Raw genomic sequence first — 27,150 nt, 5'->3', positions numbered from 1 at the left:
TTATGACCAGATATTGTGCCACGAGATATGGAGACATAAAGACACGATGGTTTGCATTATCAAGAGGTAAGACTGTCTTGCGGGGAAAAAAAAGTATTCAATTATTTTTGTATATACAGTATATATATACAGTAAGGCGATTTTGGGTACCCAGAAAAACGCTACACAAACATTACAGAATAGAACTATAGGGCAAATAACAACACTGTTTTGCATTTTGTGTTTTTCTAATAAAACACTTTTTCCAGTCATATATGCATCATTCAAGTTTTCTAAAAAACATTGTTATAATATCATATGTTATGGATATGGTGAACCCAGTATGGTGAATGGTATGTTGAGCTGAGTGTGTGGTCACGGTGAGCAGCCCTGACTCCAGAAGGTCTCTCTGTCCAGCCTGGCCGTGTCCTGGACGGCCCTCCCTGGACACACGGCCGTGAGTCTCTGAGCGGCCTCGCCACGCCCCGGGCGCCCGCACCACCGCTGTCCGTCCACCAGGGGCGCCGCTCCGCCTCCCTGGTGCTGGTATCTGGGCCATCCGGTTTGAGCTCAGGGTGGGGGGGGGGGGGTCGCGCTTTCGGCTACGATCCTGAGAGACCAGCCTGCGGCCGCTGGGAGGGGGCGGAGCCGGGCGCCGCCGTCACATCTGTCAGCGCTGAAACGGAAGAGTCCGGAAAAAGAAGCCGTTTGGCACCTCTAACGTTACAGAGCGGCAGAATCAAAAACAAATGTCGGGTCGGTGTTGGGCGTGCCGGGCACCCCCTGCGCCGGCAAGCCAGGGGCCGGGGGGGGGGGGGGCGGTCTCCCCGCCGGGCGCCCGTTAAAATCACTGTCAGAGGCGGCGGCGGCGATCGAGGGAGACAGGGAGGCGCACGGGGCCGGCGGGCCGAGCCTCACACACTTTACCCAGACGGACACTTCCACAATCTGGTTCGGCTTTCCTGGTGGGTCACCCTGCTGAGCACGGAGGGGGAGGAGGGGAGGAGGAGGGGGGAGGAGGGAGGAGGAGGAGGACAGCAGGCGGGTGGGTTGGGGAGGAGGGGGAAGGAGGGAGGAGGACAGCAGGGGGGTGGGTTGGGGAGGAGGGGGGAGAAGGAGGAGGACAGCAGGGGGGGGGGGGTGTTACCTTCGCTACAGGTGGGCCCCAGCCAGGTGAGGGGGCACGCGCAGCGCCCGGTAGCACCGTCGCACAAGGCCTGCTGGGAACACTGGCATGGCTGGGAGCAGCTGGGGCCAAAATGGCCGCCGTCGCAGTCTGGCGCACCGGACAGACACGCAGGACAAACAGAGAGAGAGAGAGTGATGGAGAATAGATGGAGGGTTATGGTTAGTTATTAACACTACAGCGATACTGTAGTGTTTGAGTGTTCATTCCCGTGCCGTGCGTCCTGCGCTACCTCTCTCACAGCTCTGTCCCGTCTTCCCCGGGGGGCAGAGGCAGCGGCCGGTGGCGGGGTCACAGGGGGCCCCCCCAACACACTCACAGGACCGCTCACACAGCGCTCCAAACCTGCCGGGCTCGCATCCTGCACACACACACACAAGCATGCACACACACAAGCACGCACAAACACACACACACACAAACACATGCGCAAGCACACATGAACACACCCACGGGCGCACACACAGGTGGGTGGGTTAGGTCTGTGGCCGCTTGGCAGAGCTCAGTCATGTCCTGCTGGGGCTGGAGAGAGCATTTAGACCCTCACACTGGGGGGGAGGCGGGGGGCTAGGCACTCACACCGGGGCAGAGAGCCCCCGAGGAGGGGGGGGGGGGGGGGACGCAACAGGAATGCATTAAGCAGCCCCTCTGTAGCAGTCAGGAAACACCTGCGTCTCATCAAATAACCATGTCTGCCTCAACATGACCATCCAGCAGCACTCTCACACACACACACACGTTCTGTCACATCTCCATATGACCATCCAGCAGCACTCATACACACACACACACACACACGTTCTGTCACATCTTAACATCTTCTGCACATTCACACTCCAGCATGAACACGTTTGTGCATGTGACGTGCGCTACGAGTGTTGGTCTGGCGGCGTAGCGCTTTTACAGACGCTCACGTGCACGTCTGGACACGGTCATCCTACCCTCGTACCTGTGTGAGAGTATCGGCATTGTTAGTTCGTTATGTCTGCAAGCCCCGCCCCCTTCCACCAAGCCCCGCCCCCTCTGCCCACCAGTACTCACGTCTCTGACACTGATCGCCGTGGTAACCGGGGCGACACAGACACCTCCCCGTCACGTGGTGGCAGGCATGTCCCGCCCCACAGTCACACAGACGGCCGCACCTCTGCCCGAAAAACCCGGGCGGACACCCTGCAGACGACAAGGAGCATGCCCAGGTCACTGAGGTCACCGAGGTCACCGAGGTCACCGAGCTGCCGTCACAGCGATTTTATTATAGTTAACGAACTAGCTAGAAAACAAAAACTAGGTATGAAAAACATTTTAGTTAACTGAAATAAAAAATAAAAGCTTTACAAAAAACGGTAACTAACTTAAACTGTGTGTTTACAAAACTAACTAAAATGAGCTAAAATTTGAGAAAATATCTTAGTTTTAGTCTTTCTCATTTCATACAAGCCTAGTATTTTGGGTGGATATGAAATCTATCTTTTTTTTTTTTTTTGCTGTGCCCCTGCGCAGAACTAACCTGACATGCGCCAGAGGGTTTGTTTCTCATGGAGTGAAACAACGTGAACAGGATGGGCTCATGAGGCGCAGAAAAAGAAAACTAAACTAAAACTAATATTGAAACAAAAAACTAGAAAACTAGGAAAACTAAACTAAAATTAAGCTTTTTCAAAAAAATAAAACTAAACTAGCAAATCCGCTTTGAAAACGAATTAAAACTAAACTGAAATTTAAAACAAAAAGTTAAAACGATATAAAAATAAAAACTAATGAGAAAAGCAGAGCTATTGCAGCGTTGGTTGGGTGGAGTGGCGGAGGACGTACGGTGCTCACAGGCAGGCCCGTAGTGTCCGGCCCCGCAGGCGCAGCTGCCCGTGTAGCGGTCGCATGTCCCGTTGTTCTGGCACGGACAGTCCAGCGCACAGTCAACGCCGAACTTCCCCTGAACACACGCTGCACACACAGGGGACACGCTGGAGAAACGCTGGCTACCACAGGAACCACCTCATTAACACATCACCTCCAACTTCAACACACAGGGTAGTGGCTAGTTCCCATAAACACAGACGGGTCAAACCCTAACCCCAACCCTAAGTCTAACGCTAGCCTTAACCCTAACCTTAACCTAACCTTAAACCTTAACACTAAACAGCCTCTGCGTTTATGGGAACTAGCCTTTACCCAACACAAAGGGACATGCAGTAGAAACACTGGCTATGACAATAACACCTTAACACACCACCTCCAACTTCAACAAGCAGCTCAAACTACAGATATTATTCCTCCGTTAGAATAAGCGGATTTCCGGGCGACGCAACAGTAGAACTCAGTAGAAGCTGCGCTGCTACCCGGCGCTGACCTGTGTCACAGCGAGGCCCGGTCCAGCCCAGTCCACACCGGCAGGCGCCGGTTCCGGGGTCACACAGGGCCCCGTTCAGACAGGCACACATGCTCCGGCACTGCAGGCCGTAGCGCCCCCTAGAGCACGCTGGAGGAACAGCAGGGCACAGGCAACGTCACAACCCTAACAGTCTAGCATTACCAGGCTCTGCTCTCTACTCAGCAGTCCCACCACAGAGTTACACACACACACACACACACACACACAAATACAATGTACATTAACACAAGTTTATTTAAGCAACAGTTCATTAGTGAGATGGCAAAGTGGCCTAGTTTGGCATCGATATAAAAGAATAATCATGTTTCTCTGGGTAATTTAGATTGGGAAATAAGCAAATCACTTTGATTCCCTGTTTATTTATTTGTTTCCTCGCCAAGTCCATCGACACGGAACATGGAAAACGAGCTACTTCTAGGCCTGCGTAAGCATTCAACACAGGGATGTGGGGCGGGGGCCCATCCTCAGACAGACGCGCTGGGGCTGCGCTCAACACGCTGAGGGGCAAGCGTTTAACTCCCCCCCCCCCCCGCGCTGTGGAAACTCCCATTCGCACTGTGCCGGAACCGCTGATAAACGCAGCCATTAGAAAGCACAGCCCTGCTTCTGTCCTGTCCTCCTAGGGGGAATAACTCAATACACACACATCTGAGAAGACAAGTCGGAAAAAGTACCACCTCATTTTCTTGGCTGGTTTCCCAGCTGCCAATCACAGTTGAAGAGTGGCCTGTGTTTGAACGGCTGTTAACGGGGATGGTCAGAGGGTGAGACTCCGCCCTCCGGGGGTGAAGCTGGTTACCTTGTTGGCAGGATGGGCCCGTCCTCCCCGGGGCGCAGGTGCACCTCCCCGTCACCGGGTGGCACTGTCCTCCCTCCCCACAGTCACACCACCGGGCACAGCCCTTCCCATAGGACCCCGCAGGACAACCTGCGCACACAAACAAAAAAGACAGACAGACAGGCAGACAGGCAGACAGACAGACAGACAGACAGACAGACAGACAGACAGACAGTCAATCAGTCAGTCAGTCAGTCAGTGGGGTTATGGTTAGGGTTAGAGTTCGTACCCGTGCTGCAGTGGGCTCCTATGTACCCGGGGGGGCAGGCACAGGCCCCGGTCCTGGGGTCACAGCGTCCCCCGTTGGTGCACTTACACCTGGACTTACAGTTCAGCCCATAAGTCCCCTCTCGACACCCTGAGAGAAGAGATAGAGAGGGATGAGAGAGAAAGAGAGAGAGAGGGATGAGAGAAAGAGAGGGATGAGAGAGAAAGAGAGAGAGATGGATGAGAGAGAAAGAGAGAGAGGGATGAGAGAGAAGAGAGAGAGGGATGAGAGAGAAAGAGAGAGAGAGGAATGAGAAAGAAAGAGAGAGAGAGGGATGAGAGAGAAAGAGAGAGAGAGGAATGAGAGAGAAAGAGAGAGAGAGGGATGAGAGAGAAAGAGAGAGATGAATGAGAGAGAAAGAGAGAGAAAGAGAGAGAGAGGGATGAGAGAGAAAGAGAGGGATGAGAGAGAAAGAGAGAGAGAAGAATGAGAAAGAAAGAGAGAGAGAGGGATGAGAGAGAAAGAGAGAGATGAATGAGAGAGAAAGAGAGAGAGACGGATGAGAGAGAAAGAGAGAGAGAGGAATGAGAGAGAAAGAGAGAGAGAGGGATGAGAGAGAAAGAGAGGGATGAGAGAGAGAGAGAGAGGGATGAGAGAGAAAGAGAGAGAGAGGGATGAGAGAGAGAGAGAGGGATGAGAGAGAAAGAGAGAGGAATGAGAGAGAAAGAGAGAGAGAGGATTGAGAGAGAAAGAGAGAGAGAGGATTGAGAGACGGAGAGAGAGATGGAAGGAGAGACAACGACAAAGAACAGTAATAAAGGCTTTAGTTGTCTCCTCAGTTTAAGAGGACGTGTCTCTCCCATCTCCACAGCTTCCAAAGACGGGAAAAAACCTCTTACTTACTCAGCTGACAGCGGTTCCCGTGGTAACCAGGAAGGCAGGTACATCTCCCTGTGAGGGCGTGGCACAGCGGGCGCTCCCTGGGGCACGGGCACGGGCGTGTACAGTTCACGCCCAACACGCCGGGGGGGCACGCTGGGAAGGGGCAGACAGGGAGAGACAGACACGCTGAGCATCAGGACATTCATTCATTCATTCATTCATTCATTCATTCATTCATGATATAACACCGGCACAGAACGTGAACACTGGACACTCTCTCAGTAAAGGAAGACCACTCGCACACTCACACTCACACACTCACACTCACACACTCACACTCACACTCACACTCACACTCACACTCACACTCACACTCACACTCACACACGCAGACAGATAAATGTGTGGAACAACATGTTTTTTTTCATTGTGGAACTACTGCACTTACTCAGGCCGGGAGATAAGAGCGACTCCAGACTAAAGAGGTAATTACTGGCCTGTCATTACGCGCGTCTGCGTTCCAAGAGCCCTTATCCGCCCAGGAGACTAAAACAATGTCTCCTGTTTTTCTTGGCAATCCGAGTGTAACCTTTATCAGATGTCTGCCTGAGTGTGTGAGGAGAGGAGGAGCGCTGGAGGAGAGGGGGGGGGGAGGAGGAGCGCTGGAGGGGAGGAGAGGGGGGGGGGGAGGAGGAGCGCTGGAGGGGAGGAGAGGGGGGGTGAGGAGAGGAGGAGCGCTGGAGGAGAGGGGGGGGGAGAGGAGGATAGAGGGGTAGTAGAGAGGTGAAAGAGGGGTGGTAGAGGGGTAGTAGAGGGGTAGTAGAGGGGTGATAGAGGGGTGGTAGAGGGGTAGTAGAGGGGTAGTAGGAGGTGATAGAGAGTGATAGAAGGGTGGTAGAGGGGTAATAGAGGGGTGATAGAGGGGTAGCAGAGGGGTAGTAGAGAGGTGATAGAGGAGAGACAGAGTGGTGGTAGAGGGGTGTAGAGAGTGACAGAGGGGTGTAGAGGGGTAGTAGAGGGGTGATAGAGTGGTGGTAGAGGGGTAGTAGAGGGGTGATAGAGGGGTGGTAGAGGGGTGGTAGAGGGGTAGTAGAGGGGTGGTAGAGGGGTGGTAGAGGGGTGATAGAGGGGTAGTAGAGGGGTGATAGAGTGTAGTAGAGGGGTGATAGAGGGGTAGTAGAGGGGTAGTAGAGTGGTAGTAGAGGGGTGATAGAGTGTAGTAGAGGGGTGGTAGAGGGGTAGTAGAGGGGTGGTAGAGGGGTAGTAGAGGGGTGATAGAGGGGTGGTAGAGGGGTGGTAGAGGGGTAGTAGAGGGGTGATAGAGGGGTAGTAGAGGGGTGATAGAGGGGTAGTAGAGGGGTGATAGAGGCGTAGTAGAGGGGTGATAGAGGGGTAGTAGAGGGGTGATAGAGGGGTAGTAGAGGGGTGATAGAGGGGTAGTAGAGGGATGATAGAGGGGTAGTAGAGGGATAGTAGAGTGGTGATAGAGGGGTAGTAGAGGGGTGATAGAGTGTAGTAGAGGGGTGATAGAGGGGTAGTAGAGGGGTGATAGAGGTGTAGTAGAGGGGTGATAGAGGGGTAGTAGAGGGATGATAGAGGGGTAGTAGAGAGGTGATAGAGGTGTAGTAGAGGGGTGATAGAGGGGTAGTAGAGGGGTGATAGAGGGGTAGTAGAGGGGTGATAGAGGGGTAGTAAAGGGGTGATAGAGGGTTGTAGAGGGGTGATAGAGGGGTAGTAGAGGGGTGATAGAGGGGTAGTAGAGGGGTGATAGAGGGGTAGTAGAGGGGTAGTAGAGCGGTGATAGAGAGTGACAGAGGGGTGTAGAGGCGTAGTAGAGGGGTGATAGAGGGGTAGTAGAGGAGTGATAGAGGGGTAGTAGAGGGGTGATAGAAGGGTAGTATAGTGGGAGGGACACACAGCACACACTTAAATATGCTTTCACAATGTCCATTCCTGGCCAGATAAACTGACATCTGTCCAGTAAATTACTACCAAATCAGTCGTTTTGTTAGTACAGACACAGCTACTCACGTTTGTCACATCTGGCCCCTCTCCAGCCCGGCTCACACACGCACCTGCCCGTCACAGGGTGGCACGCTCTCCCGTGGGCGCAGTCACACCTCCGCACACAGCCGGCCCCGTGGTGCCCCTCCGGACAGCCTGAAACACACACCGCATGAGCTCGTCAGGCACGGCCTGCGTATCAGAGACGCTGCAGTCACATCACAGGTCGGAGGTCACCTGTGTGGCAGCAGTCTCCAGTCCAGCCTGGGGGAAAATGGCACTGTCATGCCAGATAGTCACGCGCTAAGATGTCAGACTGCCTTGTGACCATTTCTTTTGTTGCTAGCTCGCTAGTCAACTTGTCTGAGGCCAGCAAACATATAATATCAAGTTCTAGTTCATTTGAATGAAATATATTCTATAGAATTGAAAAATCTGGGCCACAAACATTAGCTACCTGGGAGTTGGTACTGTAGCTAACGTTGGGAGCTAGTAAGCTGGCTACGGTTTGTGGACGAGACTGGTAGCTAACGTTCGTGGACCAGATTTTTTAATTCTATGGACATGTTTTTCATTCAATTGAATTGGAAACGTTGAAATTAGATGCTTACTGACCTCAGACACCCGGACACTATTTGGCAAGTGGACACACAAGTATGCACATATGCAGGCACGCATGTAAACACACACACACACACACACAAACACACACACACAGGATACACAGAACAGCATTTTCTTCTCAGAGCCTCGTCTGAACGACCTCCTAACGATCAACGTCTCCGATGACATGTGAGTCACACAGCGAGAGGTAAACCGCCAAATCACACAAATGTGTCATTAAGTAACGCAAGTGGCTTTCTGCTGACTCTGGTCTCTGGTAATAACGACCACAAGACGTACCCCGGGAGAGAGCAGCCTCTCGGGTACGACTGCAGAATGACAGACTCTGAACTTTAGAGGGCTTTTTAAGGGTCATTAAAACAAAGAGCATGACGCTCGGATGAAACGTCTCATGAGGGCTGATGGCATCGGGAGAGCGTTCCAAGTAACTCCTAACATGCATCCCCCCCTCCTAAACACGTGGATGTGTTTATCCAGAATACACCCCCCCCTCCTCCTCCTCCGCACACCAGAGAGGGTTCCAGCACCCCCCCATCCCCCCTCCATCCTTAAAAACGGACGGGCGATGTGTCATTATGGAGATAATTGTTCACAAACACATCGCAGTCGTATTTAGGGAAGGATGTCGTGATGCAGAGGCTCCCCTCACACCCTGTTTTAATGATGTGGGCTGCGTACCCAGAATGCAGTGTGGTCCAGCCCAGCCAGGGGGGCAGAGTCGGGCTCCTGTGATGTGGCTGCGGCGGGCACTGCTCCCGCGCTCACACATCTGGACGCAAGTCGGGAGCGTTAAAAGCGTCCCGGGCGCGCTGCATGGCCGAGGTACAACATCCTGGTTACCACTGGCAGCCCCACACAGGAGGAGAGGGAAGGAGCCGGGATGCCAAACTCCTTAACTCCCCCTCTTCCCCTCCCTCCCTCCTCTCTTTCTCTCCTCTCTCTTCCCCTCTCTGCCTCCCTCCTCCCTCTCTCTTCTCTCTCTTCCCTCCCTCCCTCTCTACTCTCTCTCCTCTCTCTTCCCCTCCCTCTCTCCTCTCTCTCCTCCCTCTCTCCTCTCTCTCTCCTTCCTCTCTCCTCTATCTCTCCTCTCTCTTCCCCTCCCTCTCTCCTCTCTCTCCTCTCTCTTCCCCTCCTTCTCTCCTCTCTCTCTCCTCTCACTCTCCTCCCTCTTCCTACCACCTAGCGTAAGTACAATATCAAATAACAGAGCTAGGCCCTAGCTGGTCATTTGCGGAGCGTCTGCGTTGGTTAAGTGAGCTCACGTCCCACATGTGCGCTGTATCTGTGCCACATCAAAGCCGGGGGGGGTTCTCTGGGGGGGGGGGGGGGGGGGGGGCATGCTGAGAGCTGGTAATTAGAACACCTGCTGGGTCCGCAGTCCCGTCGTCAGGGTCCAGGAACCCGGGGTAAAACACAGCTACGTTACCATGTGCGCTCGCACACAAAAACACACATGCTTATCCCCCCCCCCCACACACACACTACTTCTGCTACCACTGTTGGTACCTGTGCCGATGTCTGTTTCCCATTCACTAGGAGGGGGCTAGGCAGTCACGGTGTGTACAGTCAGTAGACAGTTTGCGGGGGACGGGGGGGACGGGGGGGGGTTACACATGGTCTATTGTCCCTCGTCTGCTGGGTATACGTCCTGTGTGCTGTCGTCCCATTGGTGGAAGCGGTGTCTGTACGCACGGCTACACAGCGACAGCCGCTGATTGATTGACAGCTCTAATGCGGCCCGCTTCCCTCCGGCTGGGCCCGCCCCCTCTCAGCCCCGCCCCCTCTCAGCCCCGGCCCCGTGTGTGGAGGCCGCGAGGCTGGAAGCGGTTAACGCTAACGCTAACCGGCCTCCGCATTCCTCTGGTTTTCAACGGGCCGGACGCCAAGCCAGCTCCTCATTTACATACTACCTGGCCGTCTCTGTGAGGAAATAAAGCCGTTGAACGCTGCAGCTCTTGGCGTTTCCCATGCTAACACCGGCGCACCTGGTGTCTGCGCTCGTGGCGGTTCTGCTGCTCAACTGGCCAGCTGGGCGCTACTATCTTGTTAAAGTCAAACGAGTGACAATGTTGTCATGGCTCCTGCAGCCAGCCTGGCACACGGCACTGGAGGTGTTTGTTAAATATATAAAAGAAACAGCCAGGGGCTCCCTCAGAATGCCTTCAGAAAAGTTCATCATTCATTGAGCATTGAGTATAAATGTGTGAAAGTATGCTAAAAGAGGGCTCTGTATTGCAACTGCCATTCTGGCTACCATTCTGTAGTAGTACCAGCAGAGGGCGCCTGAGCTCTGTGAGCGGAGACAGAAGTGTGGTTTCCAGAGTGAAAGGTGTGAGCCCGGTGTGTGTGCGCCTGTGTTTATAAGGTGGCACAGGGAGCCAGACCACCGCACACTAGACCCACGCCGCCGGGCTCCGGCTCACACTCAACCAGCTCTTCAAAGACGGAGGATGACTTCCAGACCCCAGGCTGAGACGTAAGAACCGGCCCTGCCAGCCAGGGGCCCGGGACCACACAGCCCAGCCAGGTCCGGGACCACACAGCCCAGCCAGGTCCGGGACCACACAGCCCAGCCAGGTCCGGGACCACACAGCCCAGCAGAGACAGAGACAGCAGACGTGGCGGCGGCTAGTTCTGGAAACCCGACACCTCCGCTTAACGGGTGAACGTGTAGAAAACACGACGTGGCACAGACCCCACAGATCACCGTGTCTCCCACGGTAACTTCAGTCACAACATGGACAGACGCTGCTGAGGATCGCTGCAGCGATGTGCACTTGAGTTTCTGCAGGGTGCTCTTAGGTGACCTGGCCAGGATCAATACTTACTGGAGCAGTACAGTACCATCCTACAAATAAAACCCTTTCAGTCCAAACACTTATCAAGATCAAATTCATCAGATGGTCATGTTGAAAGTGTGATGGAACAGAACGTGGTATTTTAACACCAGAAAGACACATTTCTTTAGAAAGAAAAGGTAAATAAAAATGATTTGTAGGGTAAACAGTACCTGATCCAGACAACCTGCCACTGACTGAAATCATGCAAACAGCTGACAAGTTTATCCTCCAGCGCCCCCAAGAGTCTACTGAGGTTATAGACTTCAACCAGACAAGAGTACTGAGGTTATACACTTCAACCAGACAAGAGTACTGAGGTTATACACTTCAACCAGACAAGAGTACTGAGGTTATACACTTCAACCAGACAAGAGTACTGAGGTTATACACTTCAACCAGACAAGAGTACTGAGGTTATACACTTCAACCAGACAAGAGTACTGAGGTTATACACTTCAACCAGACAAGACTACTGAGGTTATACAACCAGACAAGAGTACTGAGTTTATACACTTCAACCAGACAAGAGTACTGAGGTTCACCAGAGAAGAGGGCACAAGTGTGAGTTTCAGGTATGAAAATGTATAATCCCCTCATCCTCTATCCCTATCTTAAAGGACAATGCTCGTTTTTGACAACCTGGACCTTATTTACGACATATTATAAGACGTTTGACTCACCGAGATCACTTTGGTGTAGTTCGGAGGCATAGAGCGTAGGCCTGTTGTGGTTTTTCACATGCCAATATGATCTTTAGAAACATCACGCGAAATAGCATGTGAACAACCACAACAGGCCTACGCTCTATGTAAGCACAACTAGCGATTCATAAAGACAGATTGATGAAAACAACCGTTTCGTGGCAGAAAATAGATTTTTAGAAACTGCATTCTCGGTGCCCCCACCACCGCCATTACATTGATATACTGGCTCGCGCTGGATTTTAAATTTCTTCGACATGCCTCCGAACTACACCAAAGCGATCTCGGTGAGTCAAACGTCTTATAATATGTCGTAAATAAGGTCCAGGTTGTCAAAAACTAGCATTGTCCTTTAAAGAAAGGGACAGACAGACAGGAGTGTGAGTGTCAGGTCCTTTTTAATCTCCTCAGCTATCTTAAAGAGACGGACAGACACACAGGAGTGTGAGTGTCGGGTACGAGCCTGTTTAATCTCCTCAGCTATCTTAAAGAGAGGGACAGACACACAGGAGTGTGAGTGTTATGAGAATATTTAATCTCCTCAGCTATCTTAAAGAGAGAGAGACAGACAGACAGGAGTGTGAGTGTCGGGTACGAGCCTTTTTAATCTCCTCAGCTATCTTACTCTTCTCACAGAAGGTCCCGGCCCATCCTGGCGAGCAGGTGCAGGCTCCGCCCACGTGGTCACACTGGGCTCCGTTCTGGCACTGGCACACCTGGGCACAGCCACGCCCGTACCTGCCCTCCGCACACTCTGACAGAGACAGGGAATTCAACACAGTACAAACAACAACATGTTTACATACTAAGTACCAGGGGTGTGGTGGTGACTCAAGAAGTAAGTATACTCTGACTAAAGAAGCTGGTATACTCTGACTAAAGAAGAGAGTATACTCTGACTAAAGAAGTGTGTATACTCTGACTAAAGAAGTGAGTATACTCTGACTAAAGAAGTGAGTATACTCTGACTAAAGAAGTGTGTATACTCTGACTAAAGAAGTGAGTCTACTCTGACTAAAGAAGTGAGTATACTCTGACTCAAGAAGTGTGTATACTCTGACTAAATAAGTGTGTATACTCTGACTAAAGAAGTGTGTATACTCTGACTAAATAAGTGTGTAGACTCTGACTATAGAGGTGGGTATACTCTGACTAAAGAAGTGTGTATACTCTGACTAAATAAGTGTGTATACTCTGACTAAAGAAATGTGTATACTCTGACTAAAGAAGTGTGTATACTCTGACTAAATAAGTGTGTATACTCTGACTAAAGAAGTGTGTATACTCTGACTAAATAAGTGTGTATACTCTGACTAAAGAAGTGTGTATACTCTGACTAAATAAGTGTGTAGACTCTGACTATAGAGGTGGGTATACTCTGACTAAAGAAGTGTGTATACTCTGACTAAAGAAGTGAGTCTACTCTGACTAAAGAAGTGTGTATACTCTGACTAAAGAAGTACTCTGACTAAAGAAGTGGTATACTCTGACTAAAGAAGTGTGTATACTCTGACTATAGAGGTGGGTATACTCTGACTAAAGAGTCCGTCCGCTACCCTACAGAGCTGTTCCAGAAGCTTCCGGGCCTCTGGCCGTCAGTCCCTCACCCTCCTGGCAGAGCTCGCCGCTGAAGCCCGGCCTGCAGTGACACGCCCCCGTCCGCTGGTCACAGGAGCCGCCGTTCTCACACACCCTGCATGCGGACCGGCACTCCAGCCCCCACAATCCCTCTGGGCAGTCTGCAGGGGTGGGTGGGAAAGAGGAGCGCGGTTATATCTCACAGATAACCACATCATCACTCTGACTAAAGAAGCTGGTATACTCTGACTAAAGAAGTGTGTCTACTGTAGCAGAAATATACAGTTTTACATTAGTAGTGGTTAAAGAAGTGGGTCTACTGAGGGTCCATGGATAAAGAAGTAGGTCAACTGAGGGTCCATGGATAAAGAAGTGGGTCTACTGAGGGTCCATGGATAAAGAAGTAGGTCTACTGAGGGTCCATGGATAAAGAAGTGGGTCTACTGAGGGTCCATGGATAAAGAAGTGGGTCAACTGAGGGTCCATGGATAAAGAAGTGGGTCTACTGAGGGTCCATGGATAAAGAAGTAGGTCTACTGAGGGTCCATGGATAAAGAAGTGGGTCTACTGAGGGTCCATGGATAAAGAAGTGGGTCTACTCCGTATGCCGTCCATATACCCCCCATTACACCACTGCTTAGTATCAACAGTCTGCAACAGTGATACAACTGGAACAGAGGAAACCTTATGGAACTATGTTCCAGTGAAATTTACTCAATAGCAGTAAATCGCCTCTAGGTGTCAGTATCAGCTCATGGTTGGGGGGGGGGTGTCTTACTCTCAGGGTTGGGGTGTGTGTCTTACTCTCAGGGTTGGGGGGGGGTGTGTCTTACTCTCAGGGTTGGGGGGGGTGTGTCTTACTCTCAGGGTTGGGGGGGGGTGTGTCTTACTCTCAGGGTTGGGGGGGGTGTGTCTTACTCTCAGGGTTGGGGGGGGGTGTGTCTTACTCTCAGGGTTGGGGTGTGTGTGTCTTACTCTCAGGGTTGGGGGGGGGTGTGTCTTACTCTCAGGGTTGGGGTGTGTGTGTCTTACTCTCAGGGTTGGGGTGTGTGTGTCTTGCTCTCAGGGTTGGGGTGTGTGTGTCTTACTCTGGTCACAGTGGTGTCCGGTGAAGCCAGCCTGGCACACACAGCGTCCGCTGGCAGGGTCACAGCCCAGGCTGCTGTCCCCACACTGACACCTGCTGGAGCAGCCGTCCCCCCAGGAGCCTGCCGCACACACTGTGGACACACACACAAGCGTGCACACACACACGCACGCACAGACACACACACACACACACGTACGCACACACAAGCGCGCACGTACACACACACACACACACACACATACAAACACACACACGCACGTACGTACGCACACACACACACACACGCATTTACCCCCACGCACACATGCACGTACACACACACACACACATATGTACCCACACACGCACACACGCATTTACCCCCACGCACACATGCACGTACACACACACACACATGTACCCACACAGACACACACACAATCCGGGTTGGGAAGCACAAAAAAAAATATTGACACACTCAAAGATATTTGATTAGAATTAAGTCACAGTTAAGTAAAAAGATATTCCAGCCGCTGAACTATCCAAGCTGTGTAGTCTGTATATCAGGCCTTTTACTCAACCAAGCACCCCCCCCCCCCCCCCCCCTCCCCTACAGAGCTGTTCCAGAAGCTTCCGGGCCTCTGGCCGTCAGTCCCTCACCCTCCTGGCAGAGCTCGCCGCCGAAACCCGGCCTGCAGTGACACGCCCCCATCCGCTGGTCACAGGAGCCGCCGTTCTCACACACCCTGCATGCGGACCGGCACTCCAGCCCCCACAATCCCTCTGGGCAGTCTGCAGGGGTGGGTGGGAAAGAGGAGCGCGGTTATATCTCACAAATAACCACATCATCACCCCACGGAGAACCACATCATCACCCCACGGAGAACCACATCATCACCCCACGGAGAACCACATCATCACCCCACAGAGAACCACATCATCACCACACGGAGAACCACATCATCACCCCACAGGGAACCACATCATCACCCCACGGAGAACCACATCATCACCCCATGGAGAACCAGATCATCACCCCACGGAGAACCACATCATCACCCCACAGAGAACCAGTAGGGAGAACATGAAAGGAACGGGGAACATGTGCACGTTCAGAGGCACACAGTGTTACTACGCTGGTTACCTCTGCATGTTAAAAGCATAAGTAATCAACTCCCAAACCTTTTTTGTATTTGGGATACTGGTGAAGGATGTTTCGTTTATATGATGTGTAGTTATTGTGCTTTGCTTATTGCTGGATGCTGCCTAGCCACTTGTTCTTCCGCCAGCTGTCATTGCATTAAGGGAAATAAGTCGGAGACTTAATTGTGTTAACCTTGGCAATGTCTTTTAAGCTACTGTATGATGTAATTCATTTTGGTGACGTTTTAATTTTTCTATGTCGAATAAACTAAGGTAAAAAATAATAATAATAATAATAAGGTACCTTGGTGACAGGTGGGCCCGGTCTTGCCAGCAGGACAGATGCACTGACCAGTCAGGGCGTGGCAGCGCCCCCCTCCACAGTCACACGTCTGAGGGCAGCTCTCCCCAAAACGCCCCACGCCGCAGGCTGGCCACGCCCCCGAGCAACAGAAGGAGGGAGAGAACGAGAGAGAGGGACAAGTTAGACGACGCAGACCTGTTTCCTGTTGGTATAATCCCACACTCGCTCCGCGGTCCCGTCATGGCAGGAGGATCTGAGATGGGAAACTAGATGGCCATGTTACAACCAGAGATGGATGGTTTGTTTGCTTTAATAACAGGATGAAAGCAAGGGTCTGGCGGGCGCATTAGCAGAGAAACAAGCCCTCTGTGACGACTGCGTCAGTCTGAGGGGACGCGGCCTCACGACCTCCCCAGCGCTCCGCAGCGCTATTCTACATCTCCGTCTCTACGGACGGCTCCTCTTAAAAGCTGTAGCCGCTGTAACTTTCCACCGGCAAGCCGCACAAACGGCCACGTATGCACGCACATACACTCACACACGCGTGCACACACACACACACACACACACACACACACGCATGCACACACACACACACACACACGCATGCGCACACACACACACACGCATGCACACACACACACACATTCATGAAGTACACAGTATTCAAGCCCTCAAAGAAAAGTGAATTAATATAAGGCCTAGAGGCCACATGGTGGCGCTGTAGAGCTCTCTCCGGTGGAAGTGGTGAATGTGGAGACGTCTCTTCAGAATGGGTTAGGCTTGGGGTTAGGGGGTAGGGTGTATGGTTTGGGTGTAGGGTGTAGGGTTTAGGGTTTAGGGTTGGGGTGTAGGGGTTAGGGTTTAGGGTTGGGGTGTAGGGGTTAGGGTTGGGGTGTAGGGGTTAGGGTGTAGGGTTTAGGGTTGGGGTGTAGGGGTTAGGGTGTAGGGTGTAGGGTTTAGGTTTTAGGGTTGGGGTGTAGGGGTCAGGGTGTAGGGTTTAGGGTTTGGGGTGTAGGGTTGGGGTATAAGGTTTAGGGTTTGGGGTGGAGGGTTTAGGGTTTGGGGTGTAGGGGTTAGGGTGTAGGGTGTAGGGTTTAGGGTTGGGGTGTAGGATGTAGGGTGTAGGGTTGAGGGTTTGGGGCTTAGGGTTGGGGTGTAGGGGTTAGGGTGTAGGGTTGGGGTATAGGGGTTGGGGTGTAGGGCTTAGGGTTGGGGTGTAGGGTTTAGGGTTGGAGTGTAGGGGTTGGGTAAATGGACTGCACTTATATACAGTAGCGCCTTTCCACCTTAGCGGCACTCAAAGCGCTTTACAATGGCCTCTCATTCACACACCAATGGCGGTAGCTGCCAGGTGCTAACCTGCTCATTGGGAGCAATTTGGGGTTAGGTGTCTTGCTCAAGGACACTTCGACAAGTGGACAGTCGGAGCTGGGATTCGAACCACTGACCCTTTGATCACTGAACGACCCGCTCTACCAACTGAGCTACAGTCGGGGTGGAGGGTTGGGGTGTTAGGGTTGGGGTGTAGTGTTTAGGGTTTAGGGTTAGGGCTGTCTCTCACGCAGCTGACACTTGTCTCCGTGCAGGCCTGGAACACATCTCTGGGTTAGGGTTAGGGTGGAGGGTTTAGGGTTGGGGTGCAGGGTCTAGGGTTGGGGTGGAGGGTTTAGGGTTAGGGTGGAGGGTTTAGGGTTGGGGTGCAGGGTCTAGGGTTGGGGTTAGGGCTGTCTCTCTCACACAGCTGACACTTGTCTCCGTGCAGGCCTGGAGGACATCTCTGGGTGCAGTCTCCACTCCTATGGTCACATGACCCTCCGTCTGGACAGTCACATTCCTGCTCACAGCCGTCGCCGAAGAACCCTGACAAACACTCTAGTGGACAGGTACGCCCACACACACACACACACACACACACACACACACACACAGGAAATGGGTTTCAGTATCAAACTGCCTCCATCAATGGATCCTCCTTCAAGTAGGAATGTCATGCTGTCATGTTGTAATGGCCACATGACTGCCTCTATCTACTGTATACAGTCTATGTATGTATGTATGTATGTATGTATGTATGTATGTATGTATGTATGTATGTATGTATGTATGTATGTATGTATGTATGTATGTATGTGTGTATGTATGTATGTATATATTTCTTGTTCTTTATTTTAGGCGTATTCTATGTATATTCTGTATTTCCAACTTTTTGGTGTAATTCTCCCACTGCTGAAACGCCAAATTTCCTCCTACGGGATTATTAAAGTCTGTACAGTATCTATCTCTATCCATCATTTAGGATTATGAAGGTCTGTATCTATCTCTATCACATAGGATTATTAAAGTCTGTATCTATCTCTATCACATAGGATTATTAAAGTCTGTATCTATCTCTATCACATAGGATTATTAAAGTCTGTATCTATCTCTATCACATAGGATTATTTAAGTCTGTATCTATCTCTATCACATAGGATTATTAAAGTCTGTATCTATCTCTATCCATCATGTAGGATTATGGGAGCGTTTGAGCGCCTCACCTCTCTCACAGCGGAAGCCGTGGTAGCCGTTCCCACACAGGCAGGATCCGTTCCTGGGGTCGCAGCCCGTGGAATGTTCCGCCACGCAGTCGCAGTCCCGGGAGCAGCCTTCGCCGTGGGTCCACCTGGGGCAGGCTGGGGGTCAGGGGGAGAGGTCAGTCAAAGCCCGGAGGCCAAACACATCCTGTGTCGGGCAGTAGACCCGGGTGTAACGAGGGGGAGGGAGTGACAGCCTCACTACGAGTACCGCTCACATGGGAGCTTCGGCGTTCTCGTCCTACGCTGTCACAAACAGAACGGATCACGTTCAGGCATGGAACCCTCAGCTTCGTCAGCGACAGCCAGCTGGCTACAGTGCTGAGCAGAGGTCCAATCACAGCTGGCTACAGTGCTGAGCAGAGGTCCAATCACAGCTGGCTACAGTGCTGAGCAGAGGTCCAATCACAGCTGATTACAGTGCTGAGCAGAGGTCCAATCACAAACACTCACACTCGACAATGTGGTCTGTTTCAGCTGACCCCTGACCTTAGCGCCACCTACAGTACGCCTACGTCTAACATTCATGATCCTGTATTGAATAAAATGGCCGTATCAAATAGGTGAGTTTATAGCTGTATATGTGACGTTCAGTAGTCGGGTAGTGTAAAATTATGTAGAATGACTTGCACGGAGGCAATGATAATGATTAAGTGTAACGTTTAATAAGTCATTGCAGGGGAACTACAGCACAGTAAAGCCTTGTAGCTGAGTGCATATTGGCGCCACCAAGCTGTATGATCTCACGTGACTAGGTAAGCATGGAATCCAGGTTAGTCCAATCATAACACTGCAAGGTGGTCTACAGGTGGGTACGGTAGGTACGGTCGGTACAATAGGTAGGGTAGGTAGGGTAGGTAGGGTAGGTAGGGTAGATCCAGTAGGTAGGGTAGATACGGTAGGTAGGGTAGGTAGGGTAGGGTAGGTAGGTAGGGTAGGTAGGGTAGGAACGGTAGGTAGGGTAGATACGGTAGGTAGGGTAGGTAGGGTAGGGTAGGTAGGTAGGGTAGGTAGGGTAGGAACGGTAGGTAGGGTAGGTAGGGTAGGAACGGTAGGTAGGGTAGGTAGGGTAGGTAGGGTAGGTACGGTAGGTTGGGTAGGTACGGTAGGTACGGTAGGTACTCACCCAGGTGGCAGAAGCGTCCGTACAGCCCGGGAGCACACAGACAGGCTCCGTAGAGGCGGTGGCAACGCCCGCTGTTGGGGCAGTTACACTTCCTCTGACAATGCTTCCCAAAGTACCCCTGTGGGCAACCTGTCAACACAGCAAACAGGAAGAGGAAGTAGAAGGAAGCGTTGAGGCCAGAGCACTCCGCCTCAGACGCCTGCCTGATCCTAGGGGCGGCGTGTTTAATGGAGGTGAGCGGATTGACAGGTAAATAGGATTATCCATTTAACTAAGGTGAATGTTTCCAGCCCAGCTGGCAGACTAGGCCTGCTCTGGGCTGCTCTGGGCCTGGTTTGGGCCGGTTCTGGGCCTGCTCTGGGCTGCTCTGGGCCTAGTTTGGGCCGGTTCTGGGCCTGCTCTGGGCTGCTCTGGGCCTAGTTTGGGCCGGTTCTGGGCCTGCTCTGGGCTGCTCTGGGCCTGGTTTGGGCCGGTTCTGGGCCTGGCGAAGCTGAAACTCAAGGAATAGACAGGTACAGGTGCGGGGGGGACGCCACTGTGACCAGGACTTACCGTCCTCGCAGAGCCGGCCCAGCACCCCGGGGGGGCAAACGCACCGCCCGGTCACCGGGTCACACGACCCGCCGTTCTGGCACAGACACCGGCCACCACACGCCGGCCCGTAGGTCCCCGATGGACATGCTGGGGGAGGAGCCAGGAGGAGAGGGAGAGAGGGAGAAAGAGGAGAGAGAGAGGGAGAGAGGGTAGGGAGAGAGAGAGAGAGAGGAGAGAGGAGGGGGGGGGGGAGAGAGAGAGAGAGAGAGAGAGAGAGAGAGATGGGAGGGAGAGAGGGGAGAGAGGAGAGAGAGAGAGGGGGGAGAGAGAGGGGAGAGAGAGAGGGGGGAGAGAGAGGAGAGAGGAGAGAGAGGAGAGAGAGAGGGGAGAGAGGGGAGAGAAAGGAGAGAGAGAGAGAGAGGGGAGAGAGAGAGAGGAGTGAGAGAGAGGGGAGAGAGAGAGAAAGAGAGAGAGAGAGATAGAAAAAAAAAAGCCTGATGACTTGAGAAGGATTTATCCCCCCCACGGCGGCGCTCGTCATCACACGCCTGTCTGAGGGGTTCAGGCCAAACACACTCATTAATCATGCTGGCTTTGGCAAACAATGGCTGCTCGCTCCGCAACCTCGAGAGCTGGACGTCCGCGGCCCGGGGGCTGTGGGCCTTGGCCTGGTTCCAGGAGAAGACGAATTGATTCCCCCGGCGCCCCGACTCTAATGTGAATCCCAGAGACCGGCTACAGGAGACTCCTGCACGCTGTTCCCAGACAGTTTAGACGCTTCGCTCTGGACACACACCGGAGCCCTTCAGGCCTTCTATATCTTTAACACTGTCCAGGCCGACCATGGACACGTCTAAAGGTGTCTACACGCTGTCCGAGCCAACACCCACCAGCACCAACACTGTGCTCTGTTTGTTGGTGGCTGTTGGCGTCAGTTAAATGGATTTTGCAGCTGGATTTTAAACTTCCAACATTCTAACTGACAGCTTTAGAATGTTGGGGGTTGGGAGTCCTCGGTGTTGGTTGGTTAGAATGTTTGGTGTTGGGAGTTCTCGGCGTTGGTTGGTTAGAATGTTGGGGGTTGGGAGTCCTTGGCGTTGGTTGGTTAGAATGTTGGGGGTTGGGAGTTCTCTGCATTGGTTGAGGCAGTGTGTGTGAACGCGACATCGCAGCTTGCTGTCCTAACTGAAACCGTTAAATTTCCTGTTCTGTTACGTCATTTGTCTATATTCCCAACTGAAGACAGTTAAAGAACGAACGCCTGTCAACGCGGGCGACAGGAGGAAAATAGGAACAGGGTGGGCGTCAACAGGGCAGTTAAAACGTCACGCCGCTTCGTGCTGCGTTGCTCGCGTCCAGTTAGGACATAACAACAGAAAACAAAGCAATGGAACGCATTTTGTTGCTGACGCTCGCTCGCGTGTAGTTAGGACACGGTGTAACGTGGAGGACCGGAGTGTTGGTTTTAACTGGAGCTGTGGTGGTGCTGAATCCCTGAGGTGGTTTAGCAACTGTGCGCGTCGGGTGTGAGTGTGTGTCTGTCGGGCGTGGAGGAGGAGGAGGAAGAGAAGGAGGGGGGGGAGGAGAGGATGAGGAGGAGGAGGGGAGGAGGAGGAGGAGGAGAGGAGGAGGAGGGGAGGATGAGGAGGAGGAAGAGGAGGAGGTGGAGGAGAGGAGGAAGAGGGGAGGAGGAGGAGGAGGGGGCGGAGGAGGAGGAGGAGGAAGAGGAGGAGAGCAGGAGGCGGAGGAGAGGAGGAGGAGGAGGAGGAGGAGGAGGAGGAGGAGGAGGAGGAGGAGGAGGAGGAGGAGGAGGAGTCTCACTCTCGTTGCAGACGATCCCTGTCCAGCCGGACGTGCAGTCACAGCGGTCGCGTTCCTCACTGCACCGAGCGCCGTTCTCACAGTCTGTACAGCTCACACCACAGTCCTCCCCAAACAAGCCCTCTAGACACACTGATACACACACACACACACACACCACACACACCACACACACACACACACACACACACACACACGCACACAGACACACCACCCATACACACACGCACACCCACACACACACCACACACACACACACAGACACACACAGACACACCACCCACACACAAGCACACCCACACACACACACACACACCACACACACACACACACCACCCCCCCCCCCCCACACACACACACACACGCACGCACGCACACACACACACACACACACACACACACACACACACACCACCAACACACACACACGCACACACACACACACACACGCACACACAAACACACATAGACACACCACCCACCCACACACACACACACACACACGCACACACACACACGCACAAATGGTAAATATGCATATAGACGCAATCAAAGCTAACATAATAAGCAAACGCATTTAATATCTCCAAGCTTGCTGTCCCAGTATCTACCTATGTGGCTAACCAGCTTGAGTTCTCCTCTTTGTCCACTCTGGGCCTCTTCCTCATCACCACCGTCGTCTTCATCGCCGTCATAGGGGGAGTGCAGGGCTGCAGTATACTGAAGCAGCTGTGGTTGGCGCCGGAACAGCAAGTCTGGCAACCGGTGTACCTCCAGATCCTCCTCCTCCTCCTCCCCCTCCTCCTCCTCCTCCCCCTCCTCCTCTGCCAGGTAGCTGTCGTACAGAGCTGGACGCAACAGAGACACGTGGCGTGGATTTAAACCAACGGCTGAAACGCTAAGAGCCACGGCTGTACCCCGTACTGTGTGAGAGACCGGGCCCGGGATGGGCCTCTACTCACGGACCCAGGCCCGGTACCGTGTGAGCGTGAGAGACCGGGCCCGGTACCGTGTGAGCGTGAGAGACTGGGCCCGGTACCGTGAGAGCGTGAGAGACCGGGCCCGGTACCGTGAGAGCGTGAGAGACCGGGCCCGGTGCCGTGTGAGACCAGGCCCAGAGCGGGGCTCTACTCACGGACGCAGGCGCGCTGGTCCCGGTCCAGACGGAAGCCCGGGCGGCAGAAGCACTCGTAGCTCCCCAGGGTGTTGATGCAGTCCTGTTCACAGGAAGAGCTTTCTGCCAGGCACTCGTCAATGTCTGCCGACACACGCGCGCACACACACACACACACACACACACACACACACACACACAAGCACAAAACATTATCATAGTCATGAATAAGTAGGACGGATGCTCAGAGAGCACTAAGCTCCGCCCATGATGTGTGTTGTCAGCATGTCCAGTGACATCAGGGAAGCGGTTGTTAGAGAAGATGAAGTCAGATATAGTGGTGGGGGTGCGTCACCCTGCAGTCTGACCCGTACCTGCCCGTCTGCTCTCTCTAGCAATGTTCATGAAAATGATAAATCATCTGTGGATCTGCCCCGTGATTCGGATCCACTCCAAAATGTCCTTTTAAATTTATTTCACCCAATTCGGTAGCCAATCACAGCCGACCTCCAGGTACTGTCCAAGTGTCTGCTGCTGTGGAGGGTCCGTCGCTCGCCCCTGCGGGAGGAAAAGAGAGCCAGCGACCTGACTCTGACCCCAGACGGGGTCACTGTGGAGCGGTGGGCCCTCGTGTCGAAATTGAACTAAGCCCTCTCGGGAGTGGCGGCCCAATATGCCCCTCCCTCTGTAGTCTCATAACTATGAGAGCACTTGGAATAAGTACCTACATTATAGTTTACAAAAGGCCTATATTCATATAAAGCCACAGCCTATTATTTATCCCTCCTCATATTTATTGCGGTTAGCCTGCATCTTTAGGTTACTGGATGATAGGCTACTGAGTCGGTAGATAAAAAGGGATGAATCCAAGGGCGTAGGTTTGCGTATGGACGGTCGGGACATGTCCCTACCAACATTTAGGGAGGCCCAAATTGTCCCTACCAACATTTGAGCAACCTTGTTCGCATTATCTTTGGAGTGCAGATTAGATCATTTAGATGGCCTTCCCATAGTTTGGAAGGATAGAATTGGCCGTACCATTTTGAGTGAGTGAGTTTGCATTATGTTCGGAGTTACATTACTCCGTTAACTCATGTTTGATTGGCTCATTTGGCTGAGATAGATTGTTGCATTTTCGTTGGATCTGAAGATCAGCAGCCTTACAGACAGACGCTGACAGCAGGCCATACAGTTGTGATTCTGACAACCGTTTAGATACATCCACCACAAAGTCGCCTCCCCCTCAAAAGAGGATGAGGGATATCAGGAGCTTTTTCTCCGCAACTGTAAGTAACGTTAGCATTAGCTAGCTACTGGTAAACTAAGTATCTAACGTTAGGCATTAGCCACATGAAAACCAGCTAGGTTGGTGCTAGCTAACTTTACCTAAACTAACATCACTTGTCTTTCCATTGTGGCAAATTATCAACTGGTGATATAAGCTGGCTAGCTAGCGAACTGTTGGCTTCTATCATCCTGTAACATTAGGATAGCAGCAGCCATTACATTATTATACATTAGCGGCCCACCAGAGATTTAATTTAATGGGATATCACGGCATCCTCACAACTAATGACCGTTATAGCGCTGCAGATAAGTTCATATATGGAAGGTATTGTGCATTTTATGACTAAAGCATGAAACTTTCAGAATATGATCTAAACACACCAAGGATTAATTTCAGACGTAGAACCACTTCAGGAGGGACCTTTTACGGCTGTGGCAGCCATTTTCCAAAATGGCTGCCAAAATGGTGGACGCTTCAGTCTATTTTGACTGCAGGGGGCATAAATAGTGGTGCTGTGGTGCTACAAGCATGAACATTGGGTCACTTAACAAGAAGCCACTTGAAATTTCAAGATGGCGACCATTTTTCAAGATGGCCGCCACCTTAGTGGAGTGGCAGATAAGCTCATATATAAGGTAGGCTATTGTGCATTTTATGACTAAAGCATGAAACTTTCTCCGGTGTTTCTATACACCATGTTTCTACACACCATGAAGTTTGTTTTCAGATGTGGAACCACTTCAAGAGGGACTTCTGGAACATGTCAGAGGACGAACACATTTGGGTCATCATCAACTAGTTTTTTCACTTTGTAGGCATAAATGCAGTGGTGTGTTTTTAGTTTGACAGCCGCCGTACTGAAAAAGGAAGTTATGTCAATGTAGCGGTTACCGCATGTATGATTTCAGTTGGGAGTTGAGGTTACTCATTGGCTCTACCCTTTCCTTATCTTTGAGGACATCTACTGCAACTTGTGAAAACTCCTTTTCAACAGAAATGTTTTCTCCGGGCGTCAGCATCATATGTTGCATATGTTGATAAATTTTTTATCAGCTGCATTCTCGGTACCCCGTCCGCTGCCATCACATGGATATACTTGGCTCGCGCTGGATTTTAAATTTCTTCTACAGGCCTCCAAATTACACCAAAGAGCCTTCTCCTTTCCTCTCCCTCTCCTCGTCCCCAGCAAAAATTGTGTATGCAGACTACACTGTTATATGGTCCCTACCAATGTTGAAACCAAACATACGCCCTTGGATGAATCCCAGGTGAAAACGTAATACTTCAACTGTATCAACTGTAGTTTTAATGGGGCAGATATAGCCTAGTTGTGGTAGCCGACATATTTCTTGATCAGACAATTTCTAGACCAAACTAACTGAACTCGCACAATGCCGTGCATAGTCGTGAAAGGCAGCATACGATGATTTGTTGCGGTCATTCGTGTAGCCGGCCACAACATGGCAAGAATGTATGCAACTGTGCTCACCTAATCTGACAGGGAGACCATCAAGATTGTGAGACCAACAAAAAATTGTGTAGTCTGTACAGGCCATAACTGACTGACTGACTGACTGACTGACTGACTGACTGACTGACTGACTGACTGACTGACTGACAGACTGACTGACTGAAGGACTGACAGAGTGACTGACTGACAGAGTGACTGACAGGGCGGAGGTATTCCTGGTCAGGGTGGTGCTGGTGTTCTTACCGTCACAGCTGCAGCCGTCGGGGTTGAGTCTGTAGCCGGCCCTGCAGTTACACTCATATCCTCCTGGGTAGTTCCTACACACCTGAGAACAGCACGCCTCCCCGCGATCACACTCATCACTGTCTAACAGGACAAGAACAGGGTTCACATGAGGAGAGAGAGAGAGAGAGAGAGAGAGAGAGAGAGAGAGAGGAGAGAGAGAGAAAGGGGGTAGAGAGAGAGAGGGGAGAAAGAGGAGAGAGGGGCGAGAGAGAGAGAGAGAGAGGGGGGAGAGGAAGTGGGGAGAGAGAGAGGGAGAGAGAGAGAGGGGGGGAGAGGGATGGGGGAGAGAGAGGGAGAGAGAGAGAGAGGGGGGTGGGGGAGAGAGAGAGGGGGGAGAGAGAGAGAGAGAGACAGAGGGGAAAGAGAGAGGAGAGAGAAGAGAGAAAGGGGAGAAAGATAGGGAGAGAGAGAGAGAGAGAGAGAGAGAGAGAGAGGGGAGAGAGAGGAGAGAGAGATGGGAGGGAGATGGGAGGGAGAGAGAGGAGAGAGAGGAGAGAGAGAGGGGAGAGAGGGGAGAGAGAGGAGAGAGAGAGAGGGGAGAAAGAGAAGAGAGGGAGAGGGAGTGGGGAGAGAGAGGAGGGAGAGTGGGGAGAGAGAGGGGAGAGAGAGGAGGGAGAGTGGGGAGAGAGAGGGGAGAGAGAGGGGGGGGAGGGAGAGAGGAGAGAGAGAGGAGAGAATAGAGAGGAGAGAGTGAGGGGAGAGAGAGAGGGGAGAGAGAGGAGAGGGAGAGGGGGGGAGAGAGAGAGAGAGAGGAGAGAGAGGGGGAGGGGGGGAGAGAGAGAGAGAGAGGAGAGAGAGAGGAGAGAGAGAGGAGAGAGAGAGAGAGAGAGAGGGAGAGAGGGGAGAGAGAGGAGAGAGAGAGAGAGGAGAGAGAGAGAGATGGGAGAGAGAGGAGAGAGAGAGAGAGAGAGAGAGAGAGAGAGAGAGAGAGAGAGAGAGAGAGAGAGAGAGAGAGAGGGGAGAGAGAGGAGAGAGAGAGAGGGGGGGGAGAGAGAGAGAGAGGGGAGAGAGAGAGAGAGAGAGAGAGAGAGAGAGAGAGAGAGAGAGAGAGGGGGGAGAGAGAGGAGAGAGAGAGAGGGGGGGGAGAGAGAGAGAGAGGGGAGAGAGAGTACAGAGAGAGGAGAGAGAGAGAAGAGAGAGAGAGAGAGGAGATAGAGAGAAGAGAGATAGAGGGGGAGAGAGAGGAGAGA

The 27,150-nt window shown here is 52.2% G+C and overlaps 1 protein-coding gene across 1 annotated transcript in view; it reads right to left on the bottom strand.

Moving 5' to 3' along the window:
* Window positions 1-581: 581 nt before the first annotated feature.
* The window catches only part of egfem1 (EGF-like and EMI domain containing 1), a gene marked incomplete at both ends in the record, with an annotated part of 52,356 nt that continues 25,787 nt past the window's right edge, over window positions 582-27,150 (bottom strand). Inside the window, 22 exons of the mRNA XM_084460014.1 lie at window positions 582-655; window positions 1,127-1,255; window positions 1,398-1,526; window positions 2,207-2,335; window positions 2,978-3,106; window positions 3,513-3,641; window positions 4,354-4,482; window positions 4,622-4,750; window positions 5,504-5,635; window positions 7,514-7,642; window positions 12,277-12,405; window positions 14,318-14,449; window positions 14,959-15,090; window positions 15,746-15,871; window positions 17,486-17,620; window positions 18,286-18,420; window positions 19,448-19,576; window positions 20,000-20,128; window positions 21,803-21,934; window positions 22,414-22,650; window positions 22,938-23,060; window positions 25,919-26,041. Of these exons, the coding sequence (XP_084316140.1) occupies window positions 582-655; window positions 1,127-1,255; window positions 1,398-1,526; window positions 2,207-2,335; window positions 2,978-3,106; window positions 3,513-3,641; window positions 4,354-4,482; window positions 4,622-4,750; window positions 5,504-5,635; window positions 7,514-7,642; window positions 12,277-12,405; window positions 14,318-14,449; window positions 14,959-15,090; window positions 15,746-15,871; window positions 17,486-17,620; window positions 18,286-18,420; window positions 19,448-19,576; window positions 20,000-20,128; window positions 21,803-21,934; window positions 22,414-22,650; window positions 22,938-23,060; window positions 25,919-26,041 (2,900 nt within the window). The remainder of the gene's footprint in view (window positions 656-1,126; window positions 1,256-1,397; window positions 1,527-2,206; window positions 2,336-2,977; window positions 3,107-3,512; window positions 3,642-4,353; window positions 4,483-4,621; window positions 4,751-5,503; window positions 5,636-7,513; window positions 7,643-12,276; window positions 12,406-14,317; window positions 14,450-14,958; window positions 15,091-15,745; window positions 15,872-17,485; window positions 17,621-18,285; window positions 18,421-19,447; window positions 19,577-19,999; window positions 20,129-21,802; window positions 21,935-22,413; window positions 22,651-22,937; window positions 23,061-25,918; window positions 26,042-27,150) is intronic.

The sequence above is a fragment of the Borostomias antarcticus genome, assembly GCF_949987555.1.
Source record: "Borostomias antarcticus genome assembly, chromosome: 1".
Taxonomy (NCBI): Eukaryota; Metazoa; Chordata; class Actinopteri; order Stomiiformes; family Stomiidae; genus Borostomias; species Borostomias antarcticus.
The sequence above is the reverse complement of the archived record's forward strand: the minus strand, read 5'-3'. Positions and strand labels throughout refer to the sequence as shown.